Source organism: Octopus bimaculoides, chromosome 8 (assembly GCF_046866305.1).
Source record: "Octopus bimaculoides isolate indiv1 chromosome 8, ASM4686630v1, whole genome shotgun sequence".
Taxonomy (NCBI): domain Eukaryota; kingdom Metazoa; phylum Mollusca; class Cephalopoda; order Octopoda; family Octopodidae; genus Octopus; species Octopus bimaculoides.
In genome coordinates, this window is record NC_142935.1 from 6,710,266 (window position 1) to 6,731,242 (window position 20,977).

Below are 20,977 nucleotides of genomic sequence, written 5' to 3' on the forward strand. Positions count from 1 at the left end.
CCGATGATCCAGATATATATATGTGTGTGCATGTGTGTGTGTATGTATCTATGTATCTGTATATCTACGTATATATATATGTATATGTATGTGTATATGTTTGTGTATATATATATGTACATGTATATGTATATATATATATATATATATATATATATATATATATATATATATATATATATATATATATATATATATATTTATATATATATATATATATATATATATATATGGGAGAATTTACGAAAAAAACAACAGACAAAGACAGGTGGTGTAAACAACAAATGGATGTATTAGTTTAACGCTCGGGAATAGAGAAAGTCTTTGACGTTTCGAGCCTGCGCTCTTCAACTGAAAGGAACACAGAAAGAAACAAGGAGAGAAAAAAATGTGTAGTGGTCAGCGTATGTCTCTTTCTCTCTCTCTCTCTCTCTCTTTCTCTCTCTCTCTCTCTCTTTCTCTCTCTCTCTCTCTCTTCTCTCTCTCTCTCTCTCTTTCTCTCTCTCTCTCTCTCTTTCTCTCTCTCTCTCTCTCTTTCTCTCTCTCTCTCTCTCTCTTTCTCTCTCTCTCTCTCTCTATATATATATATATATATACATCTATATATATATATATATATATATATATATATATATATATATATATATATATATATATATATATATATATATATATATGAGTGTATATTTATATATATGGATATATGTGTATGTGTGTGTATGTGTGTGTGTGAGTGTGTATGTGTATTATATATACGGACAAACAATCCAGCCTACCGACAAAGAAGATTCCCAGAGACAGAAACTTTTTTATAAGACCCAAATCAAAGGTTTCAAACCGGTTGAAAATACAATTGAATAATAGGGTAAAGTTTATTTTGATATAGACAGTCCTAGAAATCTCCTAGAAAGAAAGATCATGAAAAGGAAAAAGCAGACGGGGGGAACAGATCTTGGAAAGCATAAAAACGAGACTTAAAGATTTCTATAAATTCGCAAAAGAATCAGCTACAATACACTATAAAATAGGACCATTGTTCGAAGGGAATGGCTTACTAACCGCGAACCCAGACAGGATAACTGAGCACAATGTCTAATATTTGTTGTGAGTGGACTCGTCGATGGCATCGAACCCAGTGTTTCATCGGTATTTAATTTATCCACTCCGAAAGGATGAAAGGCAAAGTCAACCTCGGCGGAAGTCGACTTCAGACTGTTGTGACGGGCGAAATACCGCTAGGCATTTCGTCCAGCTTGCTAGCGATTCTACCAGCGCGCCGCCTTATGAACAATAACTATAATGATGACACAACAAAGGTGTCTGTGTTTGTCCTCCCTCACCACCACCACCACCATCGCTTGACAACTGACATTGGTGTGTTTACACCCCCATGACATAGCAGCTCGGCAAAAAGTCCGATATTATAAATACTAGGCTTACGAAGAATAAGTCTTGGGGTCGATTTGATTGACTAAAGACGGTGATCCAGCATGACCGCAATCAAATGACTGAAACAAATAAAAGAAAGAAAATAAAGGAATACTGTAGCATTCTATAATGCCATTTCGATCCAATCCCCCAACGAGTATAGAAGGGTTCTACAACGGACGACGAGAATGTAGACTTCAGAAAATCAAAGTGTCCTTGGTCTGAAGAGTAGCTTGGTGTCTACACCGCTTTTGGATAATTTATTACTTCCAAGTTTCTAAACTTAAATTTTCGATATATATATATATATATATATATATATATATATATGAGCTTGCGAAATTTTAAGTCGCATGGAACCAAATCAGACTGTTTCAAATATTAATATAAGTCCTTCTAAATGTGTGTGCGTGTGTTTGTGTGTGTATGTGCGTGTATGTGCGTGTGTGTGCGTGCGTGCATGCGTTGGCACGTCTGTGTATGCGAGTGTGTGCGTGAGTGTGTTTGTTTGTGTGAGTGTGGGAGTGCAAATGTATGTACATAGATCAAATACGTAATCATATATATATATAGATATACAGGGCAGGGATTCGTCAATTAGTAATAAAATTAATAATTAACAATTTTGCCGGGTAGCTCAGTATGAAAAAAACCTTATCGGTAAAATCATTTATAATCATAAATATATAGGGATTGACAGTAACCTGCTTCTCCAACATACTGAGAATTCAGAAATAGCAGCCAAAGAACTACTGATTCCAAAACTACAAATTTTACTCTAAATTGATAGCGATATTTCTGATACACACAGAACAAAAAACAGTAGAGAAGAGTAAACAAACAACTTGCCTTTAGTTAATTTAGTACGACCGTTTCACAGTTAAGAGCATGCTAATAAATTAGCAAATTTATTAGAATATTTAGCTGAAGATCAGAATGGAGTATTCCATGCTCTTAACTGTGAAACGGTCGTACTAAATTAACTAAAGCAAGTTGTTTTTTTACTCTTCTCTACTGTTTTTTGTTCTGTGTGTATCAGAAATATCGCTATCAATTTAGAGTAAAATTTGTAGTTTTGGAATCAGTAGTTCTTTGGCTGCTATTTCTGAATTCTCAGTATGCTGGAGAAGCAGGTTACTGTCAATCCCTATATATATATATATATATATATATATATATATATATATATATATATATATATATATATATATATATATATATATATATATCTTATTACACTTACCGATGTGTTTAAACGAACTCCACACCAGATCGTTACAATCAAATACGCCATGTTAACGGTCGCCACCAGTAATACGTAAACATATTTGTATAGGTCAGTTTTCAAAGAATTATTTATTATACCGAAAGTTGCAATACAGCAGCTTATTATGCTACCAAGTACAATAAATCCAGATGTTATTTGCGTTGACTCATTGATAAACCTCAGCATTGTGGTTAGGGTATCGTGCGTGCTGCATATTTCTGTAATTTCTCTGCGTTTCTTCAAAAAGACAGACTTATCTGACTGCTGTTCCTTTACGAATCGCTGAGCCTCCTTCGCCACATTGTTAAACTCATAAATAAGTGTAATACTGATTATAAGGCTTTTATAGAGATCTAATAACACGGTCGCCAGTGAGATGCTATCGAATATGAATTGTACTGTTAAAACTGGAATGTAATAATGTTCATTATTTGTTGGTACAGGGAATGTTAAAAACATCAGAAAATCGTTACTGCAGAGCGGCAAAATCAGATCGATGCATATAGAGAAAATGAGAGGCCCGAATATATATATATATAATGCAGTGCGTGAATATATTAGATTAGTGTTGTAATATTTTTTATCTTCTTCTTCAGTTCCAAGATGGGCGAAATTTTCAATTAGTTTCGTGTCATTAGAATCCCTGAAGAATTTCACCAAACAGAAAAAAGAGAAATAACACCTGTAAAATATTACGTAAACATACACAAATATTTCACCTGTGTTAGTATTTTGCAGTTGTATTAAAGTCACAATATGGTGAATGGGGTTTACAAATAAAAATATAAAGTACAATGAATAAAATGCAGACAAGCAAATTGCTTTAAACTCGAGTGCTTTCAGCATTGGTTTATTCATAATATATTTCCGAATATTACTTATATTTCGATATAACTCCAACATTTTTAAGAGCTGTGTTTGATTTGCTTTCATGCTTATTCTAATTCCTTCGTGTTGATAGACGTTTGCTTTCAAACAGACGAACACTGTAATCGGCACCACACGATGTATAAATGTGTTTTTTAAGTTTCCCACAGTTTCTTCTTGGAAATTTCTGTTTCTATTGTATAATTGAATCTACCAGGAAAATATAAACAGTATCCGATAGCAAAATAAAATATTTATCCTTTAGATAACATTACAGTTCCATAGTTACAGCGCTTTATAAAATATATCTGGTATTACGTCGTAACACTATTAATACTATTTCGAGGAAAAGAACTGTGATGATATATTGGCTTTAATTCTTTATATCTATATAAACAATAACTAATTTTCAAGTCTTATATATTATGTACGTTGACGAAATAGGAATAATAATGATGATGAAGATGATAATAATAATAATAATAATAATAATAATAAAAATAATAATAATAATAATAGTAATTGTGGATGATGTGGATTGGGTGCCTTTGTTTTGAACATTTTATTGCCATGCAAACATAAACACGTGTGAATGCTTTTTAAGATAATTAATGCTAATTTGTAAATGAAAATCAAATACATTTTCGTATTTACCTTTGATACATAATAGTTATGCATATGTACGAGCACAAGTACACATACACATACAACTATATGTGTATGTACGCATATATAGGTATACATATCTATTTCTCTCTCTCTCTCTCTCTCTCTCTCTAGCTCTTTCTTTCTATATATATATATATATATATATATGCACATATATATATATATATATATATATATATATATATATATATATATATATATATATATATATATATATATAAACATATATATATATTTATATATAAACACATATATATATATATATATATATATATATATATATCTTTATGTGTGTGTGCGTACAGATGTGTATATCTACATGTACATATACATAAATATGCATATGTTTTTTGTAAATGCGTGTGCATTCATGTAGAAAAGGGAATGTTTGCTTTGTGGGTGTCCACTCATCAATTACTTCATGAACGATATTTAAGAAATCGAAATTATATATTTCTTCATTGACAATAATTATAGGTGCCGTTAATTAACAACCAGCCTAGGCATGTTTCTTTATTAATGATAATTGCTTCTAATAAAACTGGCAATAAAATGGAGGCGTTTGAGCTGAGGGATCCTTAGAACTTATAGAACGAGTGAAAAAGAAACTTTGATTGCTCCCTGGAGGACATTCGTCCTCAGTCGTTTTGACAATGTCGACGAAATATGATCCACACACAATGAAGCTAATGAAGCTACAAATAATATTATATAAATACTTGTCATTATCATCCTTTGACCAACTTATGACAACTCCGTTGACAGTCCCTTTCCACACTATATGGTCCTGCATTGCTGTGTTCAGATCTCTAATATGCAGCCTGAATCCCGAGATATAGTATCTGGAAATGCCAGTTTCCCGGAGAAAGTCCTTTGCGAAAGTCCTTTGCGAAAGTCCTTTGCGAAAGTCCTTTGCGAAAGTCCTTTGCGAAAGTCCTTTGCGAAAGTCCTTTGCGAAAGTCCTTTTGGGAGTCTACTATATGTGATCCAAAGCATTTGATTGATATATTATTGAGCGTTTTAAGTTCGGTTAACTTGGAGGAGGTCGTGATACACTCTGTTGTACTCTCTTGTTGCAGTAAAGGCTGACCTGGTTTGCTGCTTTCTCCTGTGCTTGTAACAAAGATTCTGCATCGTTAATACACTGGAATATCAAGGAAGATCGTCTGCAAAGTCAAGATCAGTTAAATAGTGTGCACAATGCAACCTGCTCTGGTTGGATTTCAAATGGAGTCCTTTTCCTCCATACCGTTTTGGGAAATGCGTAGAACATAGTCGAGAACAATGATGAACAAGAAAGGAGCGAATGTGTCACTCTGCAGAACACCTGCTTCAACTTCAAAGAAATCAGTCTCTCCATCAGTGGATATAAATGTGGCAGTGGTGTTTGTGTACAGCGCTCTGGTAGCATCAACAATCCTGGGAGGAATACCATAGAGTGCAAGAATTTTAAACATAAGATCTCTGTTGATAGACTCAAAGGATTTACATAAGTTGATAAAACCAATTGTGACGCACATGCTAAGCATTTTCATTTCTTCCTGTATGCGACGGATGGAGATAAGGTTCGTGAGTTAAAAGTACTGCAGACAACAGGGGTCCTTAGCACGTCATAAGTTTGTTAGTTTTTCCCGCATCTACATCTACCTCTTCATAGCTACACCGCACTCAAGAGTTTAGAAGTAGCTAATCATACGTTAGAAGGAAAACAAAAGTGAGAATTTGGAACTGAACAAGCTGGTGCTCGAACCCTGGCGCTGCGAGTGGACGTCATGGTAATTCATTCCGTAGCTGATACAGAAGTGGATCGCCAGTCCTACATCCAGATATTTTTACATACGAGACACCATCTCAAAGGAGATTGCCATCCAAGACTTCTCCCTCGCCATGAGGTAAATTTATCCCGTGCCAGATACCAACTTGGTATTTCAGTTCCGACGCTGGTTTTTCTTATAAGAGATTTCCTTCTCCTTAGCAGGCTGTCTTCACCTCAGCCCAGGGAGTCCTGTCTATTCCATTCCATCTATGCAGGGCATGAAGGTAACGTCATGTGGGATGTACCCCACATGCCCCAATCGCCGATAGAAAGATGAAGATGAAATAGAGAATAAAATAAATTCGGGGATGTAGAAATACAGGTAGAAGTACATAAAAATTAGCAATTAAAAATTAAAGACTTTATACAATATATAAAACACAACACTCACAAATATAAACACACAAAATACATACACACAAACTTTCACACACGCGTCACGATCAAACATTATTGAATTGGCCGTAGACTACACAGTAGTTCTTCCGCCCTTTGACTTGTAAATGCTTATAACATAAGACCTGATCTCACTAGGTAAGGAAGCTTGTTATCTTTACTGTTCAATGGACACTTAAATAATCGTGTCTCGGAAAATTTTTCGAATGCGTTCAAATATTCTTAACTCTTCTTTAAAATACAATATTAGTTTTCTAACCTACAATTAATACCTGGCTACAGCGCGTCTGTGGATTTGGTCTTCCGTTTGACTTTTATTTTCCTGTTTGCTTCTTTTGTGATTCTATTTTCGAACGAAGAAATGGTGCATTCCATCGATTCCTGATCACAGGTTTGTAGAAAAACCTGAAAATTTACATTTCTTAATATTTATTATTTTCAAATTTGTCAGCAATTTTTACATTCTTACAGCAGAAAATTTGTAAAAAAAGTTTCGAAGTTTCATCAAGACTAAAACCGCCTTCACAGATCAATGATGCATTAGAATACAGTAGAAAATACACGTAACCAAGTGAGGGAATATAAGTCAAATAGAAACACTAATATATCAAGGGAAAACAAATACACATCCAATGATTGCAGCTTACTCCGATACTTCTTTATAAATAAACAATCTCTCGCAGGATAACAAACCAACGCAAGCATCTTCATTTCTTCAACGGTAAAATATAGCAATATTAACAAATGCTTCACACTCCAAAATAAATAAATCAAATTTTGCAGTCATAGACCTCACAAGCATTTCAAAGGAACTTGCCTTTTGTATTACAGCGAAAAACAGGATAGCCTGTGACAGCACAGCACTGAGCCTATAGTCAAACAGATGCAGAATTTGGTTGGTTGTCAAAGAAGTAAACATATGACATACCGTGTGAAGATATCAAGTTATATAAAATTTGTCGAGACGGAAATCGCTATGTCATTATAATAGCATTGTCAAAATACATATAGAGGAATTGAGATGCACCGTAACATATGGACGTTCGATGAATGTAAAGTAGTTATTTTCTATTGTTACTAGCAACGACGGACGCTTCTGAGACTGGTTCTAATAGAAGGGAAGCCAAAGTTACGCGTCAAACCGTGCAAGCAGTTTGACGCGTAACTTTGGCTTCCCTTCTATCAGAATCACACACACGCACACACACACACACACACACACACACACACACACACACACACACACACACACACACACACATGTTTATATACATATATATATATATATATATATATATATATATATATATATATATATATATATATATATATATATACATATATACACATATTTATATATATATATATATACATATATATATATATATATATATATATATATATATATATACATATATACACATATTTATATATATATATATATACATATATATATATATATATATATATATATATATATATATATATATATATACATATATATATATATATATATATATACATATATATATATATATACATACATACATACATATATATATATATATATATATATATATATATATATATATATATATATATATATATATATATATATATATATATATATATATATATATCTTTTGGGGATTTGATTTGCAAGATTCTTTACGTGAGTTCGTGTGTTGAAGCATATTCCATTGTTCCTGGGGAGAGTCATTCTCTTTTAGTGCCTTACAATTTAACACACTCACCAGTAAAATTTTCACTTATTTCTTTTTTACTTTTCTAAAATCTTCGTTGCGCTTTGCAAACTTTTCAATAGTTTTGAATCAATTTTACCAGTGAGCGTGTTGAATTATAAGGCACTAAAAGAGAATATCTCTCCCCAGACACAGCAGTATATATATATATATATATATATATATATATATATATATATATATATATATATATATATATATATATAAGTTTGAAGCGCTAAAATGTATTGTAGTACAAGGTATATTTTTTCAAGTTGTGAGAACTGGTAGAACATCATATATAGGATAAAATCCTTACATAAACTCTGAGTTGCGAATAGGTAACAGCGTACATCTTTTTCAGAGCAACTAGAATTCTCAACTGTCAAAAATAACAACAATTAACGCATCATCACACCATCAATACCGAGCCATCACACAACTGCATCACCTCCAACAAAGGAAAAAAATGAAAATATTGAGATGATAATAAAGATAAAATGAACTGCAAATCATATCAAACATTCAATTACACATCAACAACATCTCAACACTTTAGCTGTAGTGAATAGCTACGAATCTGAGGCATGGCCATGTGATAAGAAACCTGCTTCTCAACTCCGTGATTCCGGTTTCAGTCCAACTGTGTGGTATCTTAGGAAATTGTGTACTTCTTTAGCCTTTGGGCCGCCCAAAGGCATTGTTAATTTCACAAAGCATCTCTCTATATATGTGTGTTTGTGTGTGTGTGCGTGTGTGTGTGTGTGTGTGTGTGTGTGTGTGTGTGTATGTGCGTGCGTGGTATAAAATGTTAAAAAAATTGCTACACGATTTGTATAAGACAAGGTGGAAAATGCGAACATAATTTTATCATGAAAAACATTTTTAACGCTTAGTAACGGTTTGTGTCATTTCGAATTTTTCAATGAAGAGTAAGTCAAAACTAATTAAGAAGAAAAACAATGAAATTGAAGAAAAAATTAAATGAAATATTTTGTAAATATTTCCATTGCCTTCGAATAGTTAGGATATTTTCATTTTTTTTTGTCTTTCTCTCTCTCGCTCTCTCTCTCTCTCTCTCTCTCTCACACACACACACACACACACACACACACATACATACACACACACACACACACACGCACACACACGCACACACACTCTCTCTCTCTCCCCCTTACACTTGGTGAAAGCTCGTTAGATAGATACTAGTAGATCTGAAAAATTGTATGTATTGTTTGAGCAAATATTTTGTGTAAGGCTTAAGCAAGAATTGTATGTATGGTTTAAGCAAAGAAGAAGAGGAGGAAGTGGTAGAAAAAGAAGGAGAATATAAAGGAGAGGAAGAAAAGAAGAACAGCAACAACAAAAACAGGGGGAGTTGTAAGACCCAGTAGTAGAGGTTGTCCTTGAAATCAACTTTAATGGTCAAGTGACCACAAAGCGACCTGTTGTTGCAGCAGCAGTAGTAATAGGAACTGTTCTTAATAAATTCGTGGTTAGCGACTGTTTTTAATGTATCTTTTCTTTTTAATATTAGCGTGGGTATTATTCTTAGAACGCTGTAGTAGCGTTATGAGTGGTAGAAGCATTCAGATGAGGTTTGTATTTTCCTGTAAAATAGGATTTTTTTGCTAATGCACTGATTAGAGGTTGCATTGTCCCTAAAATTATAGAAGGGGAAAATTCAAAATTTTTCAAAAAATTTAATTCAATTCTTTCGTCAAGTTTTCTTCAATTCGATAGTTTTCCTTCTTAACAAATAATTGATTTGAAAAGACAAAACCGGTATTAACCGTTACAAAACGTATTTCATGATAGAACTATTTTACCATTTTCTAACTTCTCTTATTTTCCTCATATATATATATATATATATATATATATATATATATATATATATAATATCTTGTATGAAAGCGAGTGTGCGTTTATATTTTTATGAGTAGTTATTTCCATGATAATATTAACTTGGACATGTCTAACCAGATTGCCAAACAATCTGAGCGTCGAGTTCAGATAATACAAGGAAGGACCTTGATACAATCTTGGTACTTCGATAGACATCTCTTATTTTTTCTATGGTTCATCTGCATCTGTAAAATTAGAATGCTTTTATGAGTTAAGGAATGAAACGTTGCGACATGAAATCAAAACGAGCCAGTAGGAACACGCTAGAAAGGAGCTATAAGCAGAATATAAAAAGTAGGAGGAAGAAGTCTGAGTATAAATATTAAAATCCTTTCTAATGGCTTCAAAAAATAAATAGTAAAATATATCGAATATAAAATTGATACGTAATTTCTAATCTCCATTGAAATCGTGAGTAATTCCTGAATAATAGAATGACTGCCAATGAGTAGTAAAATTATTATGTAAAGGGGGTTTCTGAAGACCAGCGGTTTGGATACTATGAGTGGATCACATAGATCTGAGAGTTCACGATGGGACTTACTTTAAAGGCAGGTGGTGTTAGAAGTAAAATCTCAATCCTTGCAAGACCATGTGACCCGTCTTGTGAAATAACAGCCCACTTTGAAGTTGCCCTCTTGGTCTTCTTCTATTCCATCATACCTTAAAAACCAAACCTAAATAAGCTAGGTTTCTGTAAATGTGTCTGCGAAATTTTAAAGTTGTATAGAGACGAATCAGACTGCTTGAAATAATGAAATACTTATATCACCTACAAAATCTATGTATACGCGCGCGCGCGCGCGCGCGTGCGTGCGTGTGTGTTTCCGAGTGTTTGTATGCCTATGTTTGAATATTTGTGTGTGACTGTGTGCGTGTGTGAATGTATGTACATTGAACAACTAGCAACTCATATTGTGTTTGTGTGTCTCTGTGTGAGTGTATGTGTGCGTGTGTGCTTATTTGTGTGGGGATATCTGTGTGTGAATGAATGTACATAGATCAACTAGGTTATCATATAGAAATCTTATATCACTTACCGATCTGTTTAAACGAATTCCACACCTAATCATTGCCAACCAAAAGAACAGCAAAACGTTTGCATTCAATAATACATAAACATATGGGTACAGGTTAGTTTTGAAGGAATAGTTTATCATTCCATAAGTTGCAATGCAGCAGCTTATTATACTACCGAGTACAATAAATCCTGTTGTCATCTGCAGCGATTCATTGACTAATCTCAGTATTGTGCTTAGAGCATCGTGTGTGTTACATATTTCTGTAATCTTTTCATGTTTCTTGAAAAAACCAGTCTTATCTGATTGCCGTTCCTTTACGAATCGTTGAGCCTCCTTCGCCACTTTGTTAAATTCATAAATAAGTGTAATAGTGATTATAAAGTCTGCATAGAGATCTAATAACACGATTGCCAGAGAGATTCCATTGAATATATTTTGTATTGCAAAAACTGGTATATAATATGTATTGTATGTTGGTAGAGGAAATATTAAAAATGTCAGAAAATCGTTACTGTAGAGCGGAAAAATGAGATCTACAGAGGTGTTGAGAAGGAGAAGGGCGAATATAAATACAAAGAAAGTTGTATGTGAATATATTAAATTAGTGTTATAATATTTTCTATCTTCTTCGTCAGTTTCAAGTTCGGCAAAATGTTCAAATAGTTGCTTGTCGTCAGAATCCTTTAACATTTTCACCAAACAGAAAAGAGATAAGTAACACCAGACAATTAATTCGTAAAAATACGGAAATATTTCACCTGTGTTAGTATTTTTCAGTTGTATTAAACTCACAAGACATCGAATCGGGTTGATAATCAAACATACGAGGTACAGCAAATAAAATGCAGACAAGCAAATTGCTTTAAACTCGAGTGCTTTCAGCATTGATTTATTCATAAAATATTTCCGAATATTCTGAATATTTTGATATAACTCCAACATTTTCAAGAATTTTGTTTGATTTGCTTTCATGCTTATTCAAATTCCCTCGTCTTGAGAGACGTTTCCTTTGAAACAGATGAACACGGTGATAGGGATCAGACGATGTATAAAGTCTTCTTAAGGTTTTCAACTACTTCTGAAATGTTTCTGATACTGTTGCATAAATTAATCTACCAGAAAAACATTCACAATATCTAATTGCAAAATAAAATATGTATCAACGGACCTCATTCGTTTAGAGAGTACTATAAGCCTATTGATACAGATACAGCGCTTTATAGAATATATCTGGTATCAAATTAAAATACTATCAATGCGTTTCATGTAAAAAAAAAATGCGATGATTTGTAGTCATTAATGTGTTACATTTCATATGGTCAATAACCTATTTTCAAGTCTTATGTATTATCTTCTTTTTAAAGAAATAGGAATAAGAACAGTAATTATTGGTGATGTGGATTGGGTGCCTTTGTTTGGAAGATTTTATTGACATGTAAATATAAGGAGTACTCTTCCTTGGCTATTAAGAAAATCAATACTAATTTGTATATGATAATCAAATATATTTTCGTAATAACATTTTATACATAAACAGATTTTACATCAACAGTTATACATAAACACAAGCAGAAGTATACACACACACGCGCGCGCACACACGCGCGTACACACACGCGCGCACACACACGCGCGCACACACACATACACACACACATGAATATGTATATATGTAAGTATATGTTGTAAAGCGGTCTTTTGCCACTGTTGTATCTGTCTTTTGACGACGGTTGTAGCTTTGACAGATATTCTTATATTCCGAAGTTGTCGATAGAATGGTTCTCTCTGGCACTGTACAATTCCCAGACAAACAGTGTTGTTATCCTCAAAAGGTTGGATCGTTGTAACGTTCACTCAGTACCACAGCATAATTACTACATCAGAACAGACACGACTACCAACATAGTCTACACTTACTCTCGATCTTCTTGAACTTCTGATGACCGCCTACAAATGTATTTTATAATAGCTGTGTAATACCATTTTTTTTTTACCGAGAGGTGTGTACAGTTTCACTATGCAGCAGTATATATAAATAAATAAATAAATAAATATATATATATATATATATATATATATATATATATATATATATATATATATATATATATGCTGAGACCCCCTTCGGCCATGACTGACGATGGGATTGAACCTAGAAAGTTACCCTCCCAGGCACAAGTCCAGGCAAGGTTGTTTATGGAAAGCCAGCAGTCGCCCATGCATACCAACCTCCCTTCTCTACACCACTGATGTTATCCAAGGGAAAGGCAAAGGGGCCGATACAGCTTGGCACCTCTGACGTCGCAACTCATTTCTACAGCTGAGTGAACTGGAGCAACGGGAAATAAAGTGTCTTGCTCAAGAACACAACACGTAGCCCGGTCCGGGATTCGAACTCACAACCTCGCGATCGTAAGCTCGACGCTCTAACCACTGAGGTATGAGCCTTCACAATATATATATATATATATATATATATATATACACATATATATATTTCATATATATATATATATATATATATATATATACAAATATATATAGCTTTTCATCTCTATATATACAGCATGTATAAGCATGTGTGTATACACACACACACACACACACACACACACACACACACACACACACACACACACACACACACAAAACCACATATATGTGTGTATATATGAGTAAAAGTAAGTCAAACAAGTTCGGCTTAATACAAAACAATGAACATATATTTACATACAAAATTGTCCGACTTATTCAGAATAGAAATGGTAGGAGGAATTAAAAGTTTTGAATAATAGCTTAATGTGTCCAATTGCTGTTTATCGGGACTTGGTGGTCCAAAATAATGATTGTGAATTTATTCCATCATCAGACCATACCAGCCTCCATCCTCAGGGAAGAAATTTTCATTTAAGGTTTTGACAGAATGGAGTTTAAATATATATCACCCTTTCCATAAACCCAGCCAGTCTTTGCAATATATAAATGTCCGCTCTAATCACCATAAATTTATCATTAATAGCGTAGTTACAGTCATATCTATCACAATCTCTAACTTATCTGTTAACAAAGTATTTTTTAACACTCATGCCCCTTATTATAATCAGGAGCTTCAAATAAGCGGCTTCCTCGAAGAAATCTATTATATCCGCAACATTAAGCTTAAAATTAATATAGCACATCTCTTTCCCAATACTTAACTAGAATGTAGGGACACTACTTCCACTCTAGACGAATCCAAAACTCTAAAATGAAAACCATACACATTGGTCTCAACCGCACCATTGGCCACTCGGAGCCTTTAACAGCTAAGTTAGTTCACAAGAAATATTGCCAGTGGTGAGCTGGCAGAAACGTTAGCACGCTGGGCGAAATGCTTACGCACAGAGTAAACTGGATACGATATGATATATATCCACCATTGCAACTATAATCGTCTCTGGAAAATACCCACAAGGATTCTTTACATGGATGTTTACTATTGGAATGGAACTATACTCCAAGTACTTTTTCTTCTTTGTTCTTTCTTCTACGCATCGCTCTCATTTCTTACTACAAATCTCCTCATATAGATGTAATAATCCATTCTTCTACTTTTACCGTCTCCGATGAAGGGAAACATTGAATTTTCCCTGAAACAGCTGTAAGACTTTCTACATAAAATATAAATTTACTTATATCATTGGTCTCTTTATCTCATTCTTTTTTTATATACACACACGCTAATACACGGCCCACGTTATATTCCCCACTCATGTTGCAACCACATCAGGGGCAAAACTAGTCGGTATACAGCACTTACTCGGTATTACCTGTATCCTTAGGGTTTGGTTGACTCCAATACCCTTCGCAAATTTTATATATATTGGATAGATACTATCCCTTAGTGGGTTGAACCCTCAACCCCTAACTCTCTCGCATTATATATATATATATATATATATATATATATATATACACACATATCTGTTTCTCTCTATATACACAGTTATAAACTTATGCGTGTATATATATATATATATATATATATATATATAAATAGTTTTATATATCTGCTTATCTCTATATATACAGGTATAAACTTAGATGTATATATATAAATATCAATATATATATGTGTGTGTGTGTGTGCATATATATATATATATATATATATATATATATATATATATATATGCATTTACATACATATATATACACGCACAAGTTCACATAAAACCCCTCACACACACACGCACACGCACACGCACACGCACACACACAAATACACTCACATGCATGTATCAGGTCATCCCAGAAGTTCTGTCCGATTTTGCCTTTTTTAAAACTGAATGAATTTTAATAGTATTTTAGAATGTCTAATGGAATTAAAAAATATTTATATGCATTTGTGTACATTTAAACTAATTAAATATTATTTTACAGAATAATAGAATTAAAATTTCTTTGATTAAAACTCTCTCTAACATGGAAGTATCCAAAGACCATTTAAGGCACAGAATGCTTTATGAGTACAAAAAAGGAAACGCTGCAGCTGAAGCGACTCGAAACATACACTCAGTTTATGGGAAAGAATGCTTGAATGAAAGAACTTGCAGAAGATGGTTTGCAAAATTCAGAAGTGGAGATTTCAGCCTTGAAGTTGAAGATCGAACAGGACGTCCAGTTGAGTTTGATGATAAGCTCCTTGAGGCATTACTTGAAGAAAATCCTGCATTACCAGTTGAAGATTTGGCAATAAAGCTTAGTTCAAACCATACAACTGTTCATCGTCATCTTCAACAACTTGGAAAGGATCCTTAACTTGGAAAATGGATGCCTCATGAATTGTCCGAAAACAACCGCAAATCCCGAGTTGACGTCTGCTCTTCTCTCCATTCTCGAGAACAAATTTCACCCTTTTTGGATAGACTTGTGACTGTATTGACAGTTATGGGTGGTGTGCAATGAAAAAAGGTGAAAAAAAAATGAAAAATAGAAGAAAATGCTACAAATATAAAATTATGAGAGAGATTTAGAGATGGTCGTAAAACTACTAAGGAAAGGATAATGTACACGGAAAAATATTAAGGAATAAAAGTGAGTATCAATAGAAGAGAGTTTTGAGAAAAAAAAACAAAAATACATACAACCGTTACAAAAGGATTCGTGATAAAGATTTGTTTACAGAAATCTTTTTACGGTTTAGAGAGTTATAGTGGAGTGGAGATAATTCAAAGTGTAAACTCAGAAAAAGAATATTCTGGGGAAATACACACGTATACACATACACGTACATACATATATATGCAGAAAAAAACATACGCATACACTTAAACTTACATACATACACCTACACACACAAAATAGATGGATGTATATATATATACGAAAAACAAAAATATATACTCACATATTTATTTACTCATGTGAGTATATATATTTGTTTTCCGTATATATATACATCCATCTATAACAGCTTATTCTATGACTAAAGACACACTAGCTGCAGAACTACCACTGTTAGAATTAATTCCTATCAGACGTAAAATAATCTAGAGAACCAATACCGTATAATAAAATCAAAAGAAAAATCCCTGACAACGCGACAGACCTTGTAAAAAATTCCACAATAAATAGCTGTGCATATGATAAACGAAATTAATTCTACATTAACGAATGAGATTGTTAGACATAATTCAGGAAGAAGGAAGAATATGTTGTTGTCGAAATAAAACTGTTTAAATGCTGGGGGCAATGACAAGTAGGAAGAAGTCTGAGAATAAATATTAAAATCCCTTCTGCTGGGAGCACATGGCTTCAAAGAATAAAAAGTAAAAAAAAAAAAAGATCGAATATGAAATTCATTCGTAATTTCTAATCTCCATTAAATTCCTGAATAATAGAATGACCGCCAATGAATATTAAAATTATCATTTAATAGGGGTTTCTGCATGAATAGTATTTTCTACTTTTCATTTCACATCTTGGCACAAGACCAGCGGGTTAGATGCTATGAATGGATCACATCGATCTGAGAGTTCAAGATGAGACTTACTTTATTGGCAGGTGTTGTTAGAAGTGAAATCTCAGCCCTTGCAAGACCATGTGACCCATCTTGCGAGTTGCCATCTTGGTCTTCCCCCGTTCCATCATTCCGTAAAAACAAACCTAAATAAGCTAGGTTTCTGTAAATGAGTCTGCGAAATTTTAAAGTTGCATAGAGACGAATCAGACTGTTTGAAATAATAAAATGATTATATCACAGACTAAATCTACGCATGTACGTGTATGTGTATACCTATGTTTGAATGTGAGTGTGCGAGTGTGAATGTATGTACATTGAACAACTAGCTACTCATAATGTGTTTGTGTGTCTGTGCGTGAGTATATGCGTGTGTGCTTATTTGTGTGTAAATGAATGTACAAAGCACAACTAGTAATCTTATATCACTTACCGATCTGTTTAAACGAATTCCAAACCGAATCATTGCCAACCAAAGGAGCAGCATAACGTTTGCATTCAATAATACATAAACATATGGGTACAGGTTAGTTTTGAAGGAATAGTTTATCATTCCATAAGTTGCAAGGCAGCAGCTTATTATACTACCGAATACAATAAATCCTGTTGTCATCTGCAGCGATTCATTGACTAATCTCAGTATTGTGCTTAGAGCATCGTGTGTGTTACATATTTCTGTAATCTTTTCATGTTTCTTGAAAAAAACAGTCTTATCTGATTGCCGTTCCTTTAAGAATCGTTGAGCCTCCTTCGCCACTTTGTTAAATTCATAAATAAGTGTATTAGTGATTATAAAGTCTGCATAGAGATCTAATAACACGATTGCCAGAGAGATTCCATTGAATATATTTTGTATTGTTAAAACTAGTATATAATATGTATTGTATGTTGGTAGAGGAAATATTAAAAATGTCAGAAAATCGTTACTGTAGAGCGGAAAAATGAGATCTACAGAGGTGTCGAGAAGGAGAGGGGCGAATATAAATACAAAGAAAGTTGTATGTGAATATATTAAATTAGTGTTATAATATTTTCTATCTTCTTCGTCAGTTTCAAGTTCGGCAAAATGTTCAAATAGTTGCTTGTCGTCAGAATCCTTTAACATTTTCGCGAAAGAGAAAAGAAATAAGTAACATCTGTAAAATAATATGTAAAGATACACAAACATTCCACCTGTGTTAGTATTTTGCAGTTCTATTAAAGCCACAAGATGTCTAATCGGGTTGATAATCAAATATATGAAGTACAGCAAGTAAAATGCAGACAAGCAAATTGCTTTAAACTCGAATGCTTTCAGCATTGATTTATTCATAAAATATTTCCGAATATTTCGATATAACTCCAACATTTTAAAGAACTGTGTTTGACTTGCTTTCATGCTTATTTAAATTCCCTCGTCTTGAGAGACGTTTCCTTTGAAACAGATGAACACGGTGATAGGGATCAGACGATGTATAAAGTCTTCTTAAGGTTTTCAACTACTTCTGAAATGTTTCTGATACAGTTGCATAAATTAATCTACCAGAAAAACATTCACAATATCTAATTGCAAAATAAAATATGTATCAACGGACCTCATTCGTTTAGAGAGTACTATAGGCGTATTGATACAGCGATGATTTGTTAGCGTTAATGTATTACATTTCATACGATCAATAATTTATTTCCAAGTCATATATTTTGCATGGTTAAGAAATAGAATAGAAACAATTATACTAATTATACTAATTGTTGATGATGTGTTTCTGTTTTGAACATTTTATTGCCATGTAAATATAAGGAGTCCGCTCCCGTGTATATAATAATCAAATATATTTTCGTAATTACATTTTATACGTAATCAGTTTTACATAAGCAGTTATACATATACACAAGCTTTAAGCCACTGTTGTGCCTGTCTTTCGATATATATTGCTATATCTGGCACTGTACGACCCTAAGAGTAGAGGTGCAATAGCCCAGTGGTTAGGGCAGCGGACTCGCGGTCGTCGGATCGCAGTTTCGATTCCCAGACCGGGCGTTGTGAGTGTTTATTGAGCGAGAACACCCAAAGCTCCACGTAGCTCCGGCAGGCGGTGGTGGCGACCCATACTGTATTTTCACCACAACTTTCTCTCACTCTTCCCACTGTTTCTGCTGTACCTGTATTTCAAAGGGCCAGCCTTATCACTCTGTGTCACGTTGAATCTCCCTGAGAACTACGTTAAGTGTACACGTGTCTGTGGAGTGATCAGCTACTTGCACGTTAATTTCACGAGCATGCTGTTACATTGATCGGATCAACTAGAAACCTCGTCGTCGTAACCGACGGAGTGCCACGAAGACGAGCCCCAGTCGTACAGTGTTACTATCCTCAATGTGTTCGATCGTTATAATGTCCACTCAGAATCACAGTATAATTACTATATCAGCACAGACGTAATTAGCAACACAGTCTCCACCTTACTATCGATCTTCTGACGGCCGTTTACTAATCTTTTTTATAATGACTGGATAATACCACTTTTGCCGGAGGGTGTACAGTTTCACTATAAAGCAGGAGATATTCACACACACACACACACACATATACATATAGATAGATAGTAAAGTAACAAACTGAGGAGAAGAAAACCTTTAAAGGGAAGTGTTAAACATCCAGTTCACTGGTACGTCAGCTGGATACCATATAAATATTGGTATATTTCAATTACAAAGATAAACTAAATCTAGAGATTTACTATTGACAATCCAATACTTATTTATTTTACAATATTACATTAAATACTATCAATATTATATAACATAACATATTATATAACATAAATAATTATAAAGACTATAAATGACCAGCAAATTGTTCCGACTTATAAGTATTTTTTCTGATATACATTATCACAGTTCTACTATATATGAAGTCACTTCAGGTCTTAGCTATAGAAAAAGATGAAATTCCGTGTGAAAGGATGGCTGGATTGTAAAAAATTAATTCAAATGTTTATGTTATGCGCCTGAGTGTTAACTATTCAGTCATTCATCAATTACAATTAAAAAACAACAAAAACCCTGTGTTTAATTTGAATCCATGCTTATTCTAATTCTGTCGCCTCGAGCGATGTGTCCATACAATCTGATAACCTCGGCGAGGGGTTCGACACAGTATATAAAGTCGTTTTTCTTTTTAAAGTTTTCTACTATTCTTTACTATTTCTGTTTGTGTTGTAAAATTTAATCTACCAAGCAAATATAAACAGTGTCAGATAGCAAAATGAAATATGTAACAAAGGACTACATTCATATTGACAGTTTTACAGTCCCATAACTACAGGGCTTTATAGAATATATCTGGTATTAGATTTCATCACTATTAATACTATTCATGAAAAATCTGCGATGATTTCTGGGCGTTAATGTGTTATATTTCATAAGGACAATAACTTATTTTCAAGTCTTATATATTTTCTACGTTGACGAAATAGAAATAATAACAACAACTGATGTGTGGATCGGGTGCCTTTCATTTGAACGTTTTATTGCTATGTAAATACAAGTAAGCTACCGTGCTTATTAAGATAATCAATATGAATTTGCATGTATTAATCGAATACATTTTCGTATTTACATCAACAGTAAACGTAAACAGCATAGACAGTTATACATATACACTCACAACTATATTTTTATTTTATGTATACATAAACATGTATATGTGTGTATTGTGTATATATATATATATATATATATATATATATATATGTATCTATCTATCTGTATATATATATATATGTACACATATATATATGTATGTATATATATATACATACATACATATATATATATATATATATATATATATATATATATATATATATATATATA

At 33.3% G+C, this 20,977-nt stretch overlaps 3 protein-coding genes across 6 annotated transcripts in view; all 3 read right to left on the reverse strand.

Moving 5' to 3' along the window:
- Positions 1-3,934, reverse strand: part of LOC149134306 (uncharacterized) — an 8,587-nt gene extending 4,653 nt beyond the window's left edge. The window contains exon 1 of the mRNA XM_089356884.1: positions 2,672-3,934. Within this exon, the coding sequence (XP_089213010.1) occupies positions 2,672-3,628 (957 nt within the window). The 5' untranslated portion in view covers positions 3,629-3,934. The remainder of the gene's footprint in view (positions 1-2,671) is intronic.
- LOC149134305 (uncharacterized) overlaps positions 1-20,977 on the reverse strand; it is a 136,198-nt gene that overhangs the window by 17,883 nt on the left and 97,338 nt on the right. Inside the window, exon 1 of one of the 4 annotated variants that reach the window (XM_089356053.1) lies at positions 17,553-19,479. The exons of the other annotated variants lie outside the window; for them this stretch is intronic. Coding sequence (XP_089212179.1) covers positions 17,553-18,497 — 945 coding nt within the window. The 5' untranslated portion in view covers positions 18,498-19,479. Of the gene's footprint in view, positions 1-17,552; positions 19,480-20,977 lie in introns of those variants that run through there. 4 annotated transcript variants of the gene reach the window in all.
- On the reverse strand, positions 9,832-12,208 carry LOC149134307 (uncharacterized). Its single transcript, XM_089356885.1, has 2 exons — positions 11,137-12,208; positions 9,832-9,849 (listed from the first exon to the last, which is right to left on the reverse strand). Exons 1-2 carry the CDS (start codon positions 12,088-12,090, stop codon positions 9,832-9,834), a joined length of 972 nt encoding a protein of 323 aa, XP_089213011.1. The 5' UTR covers positions 12,091-12,208.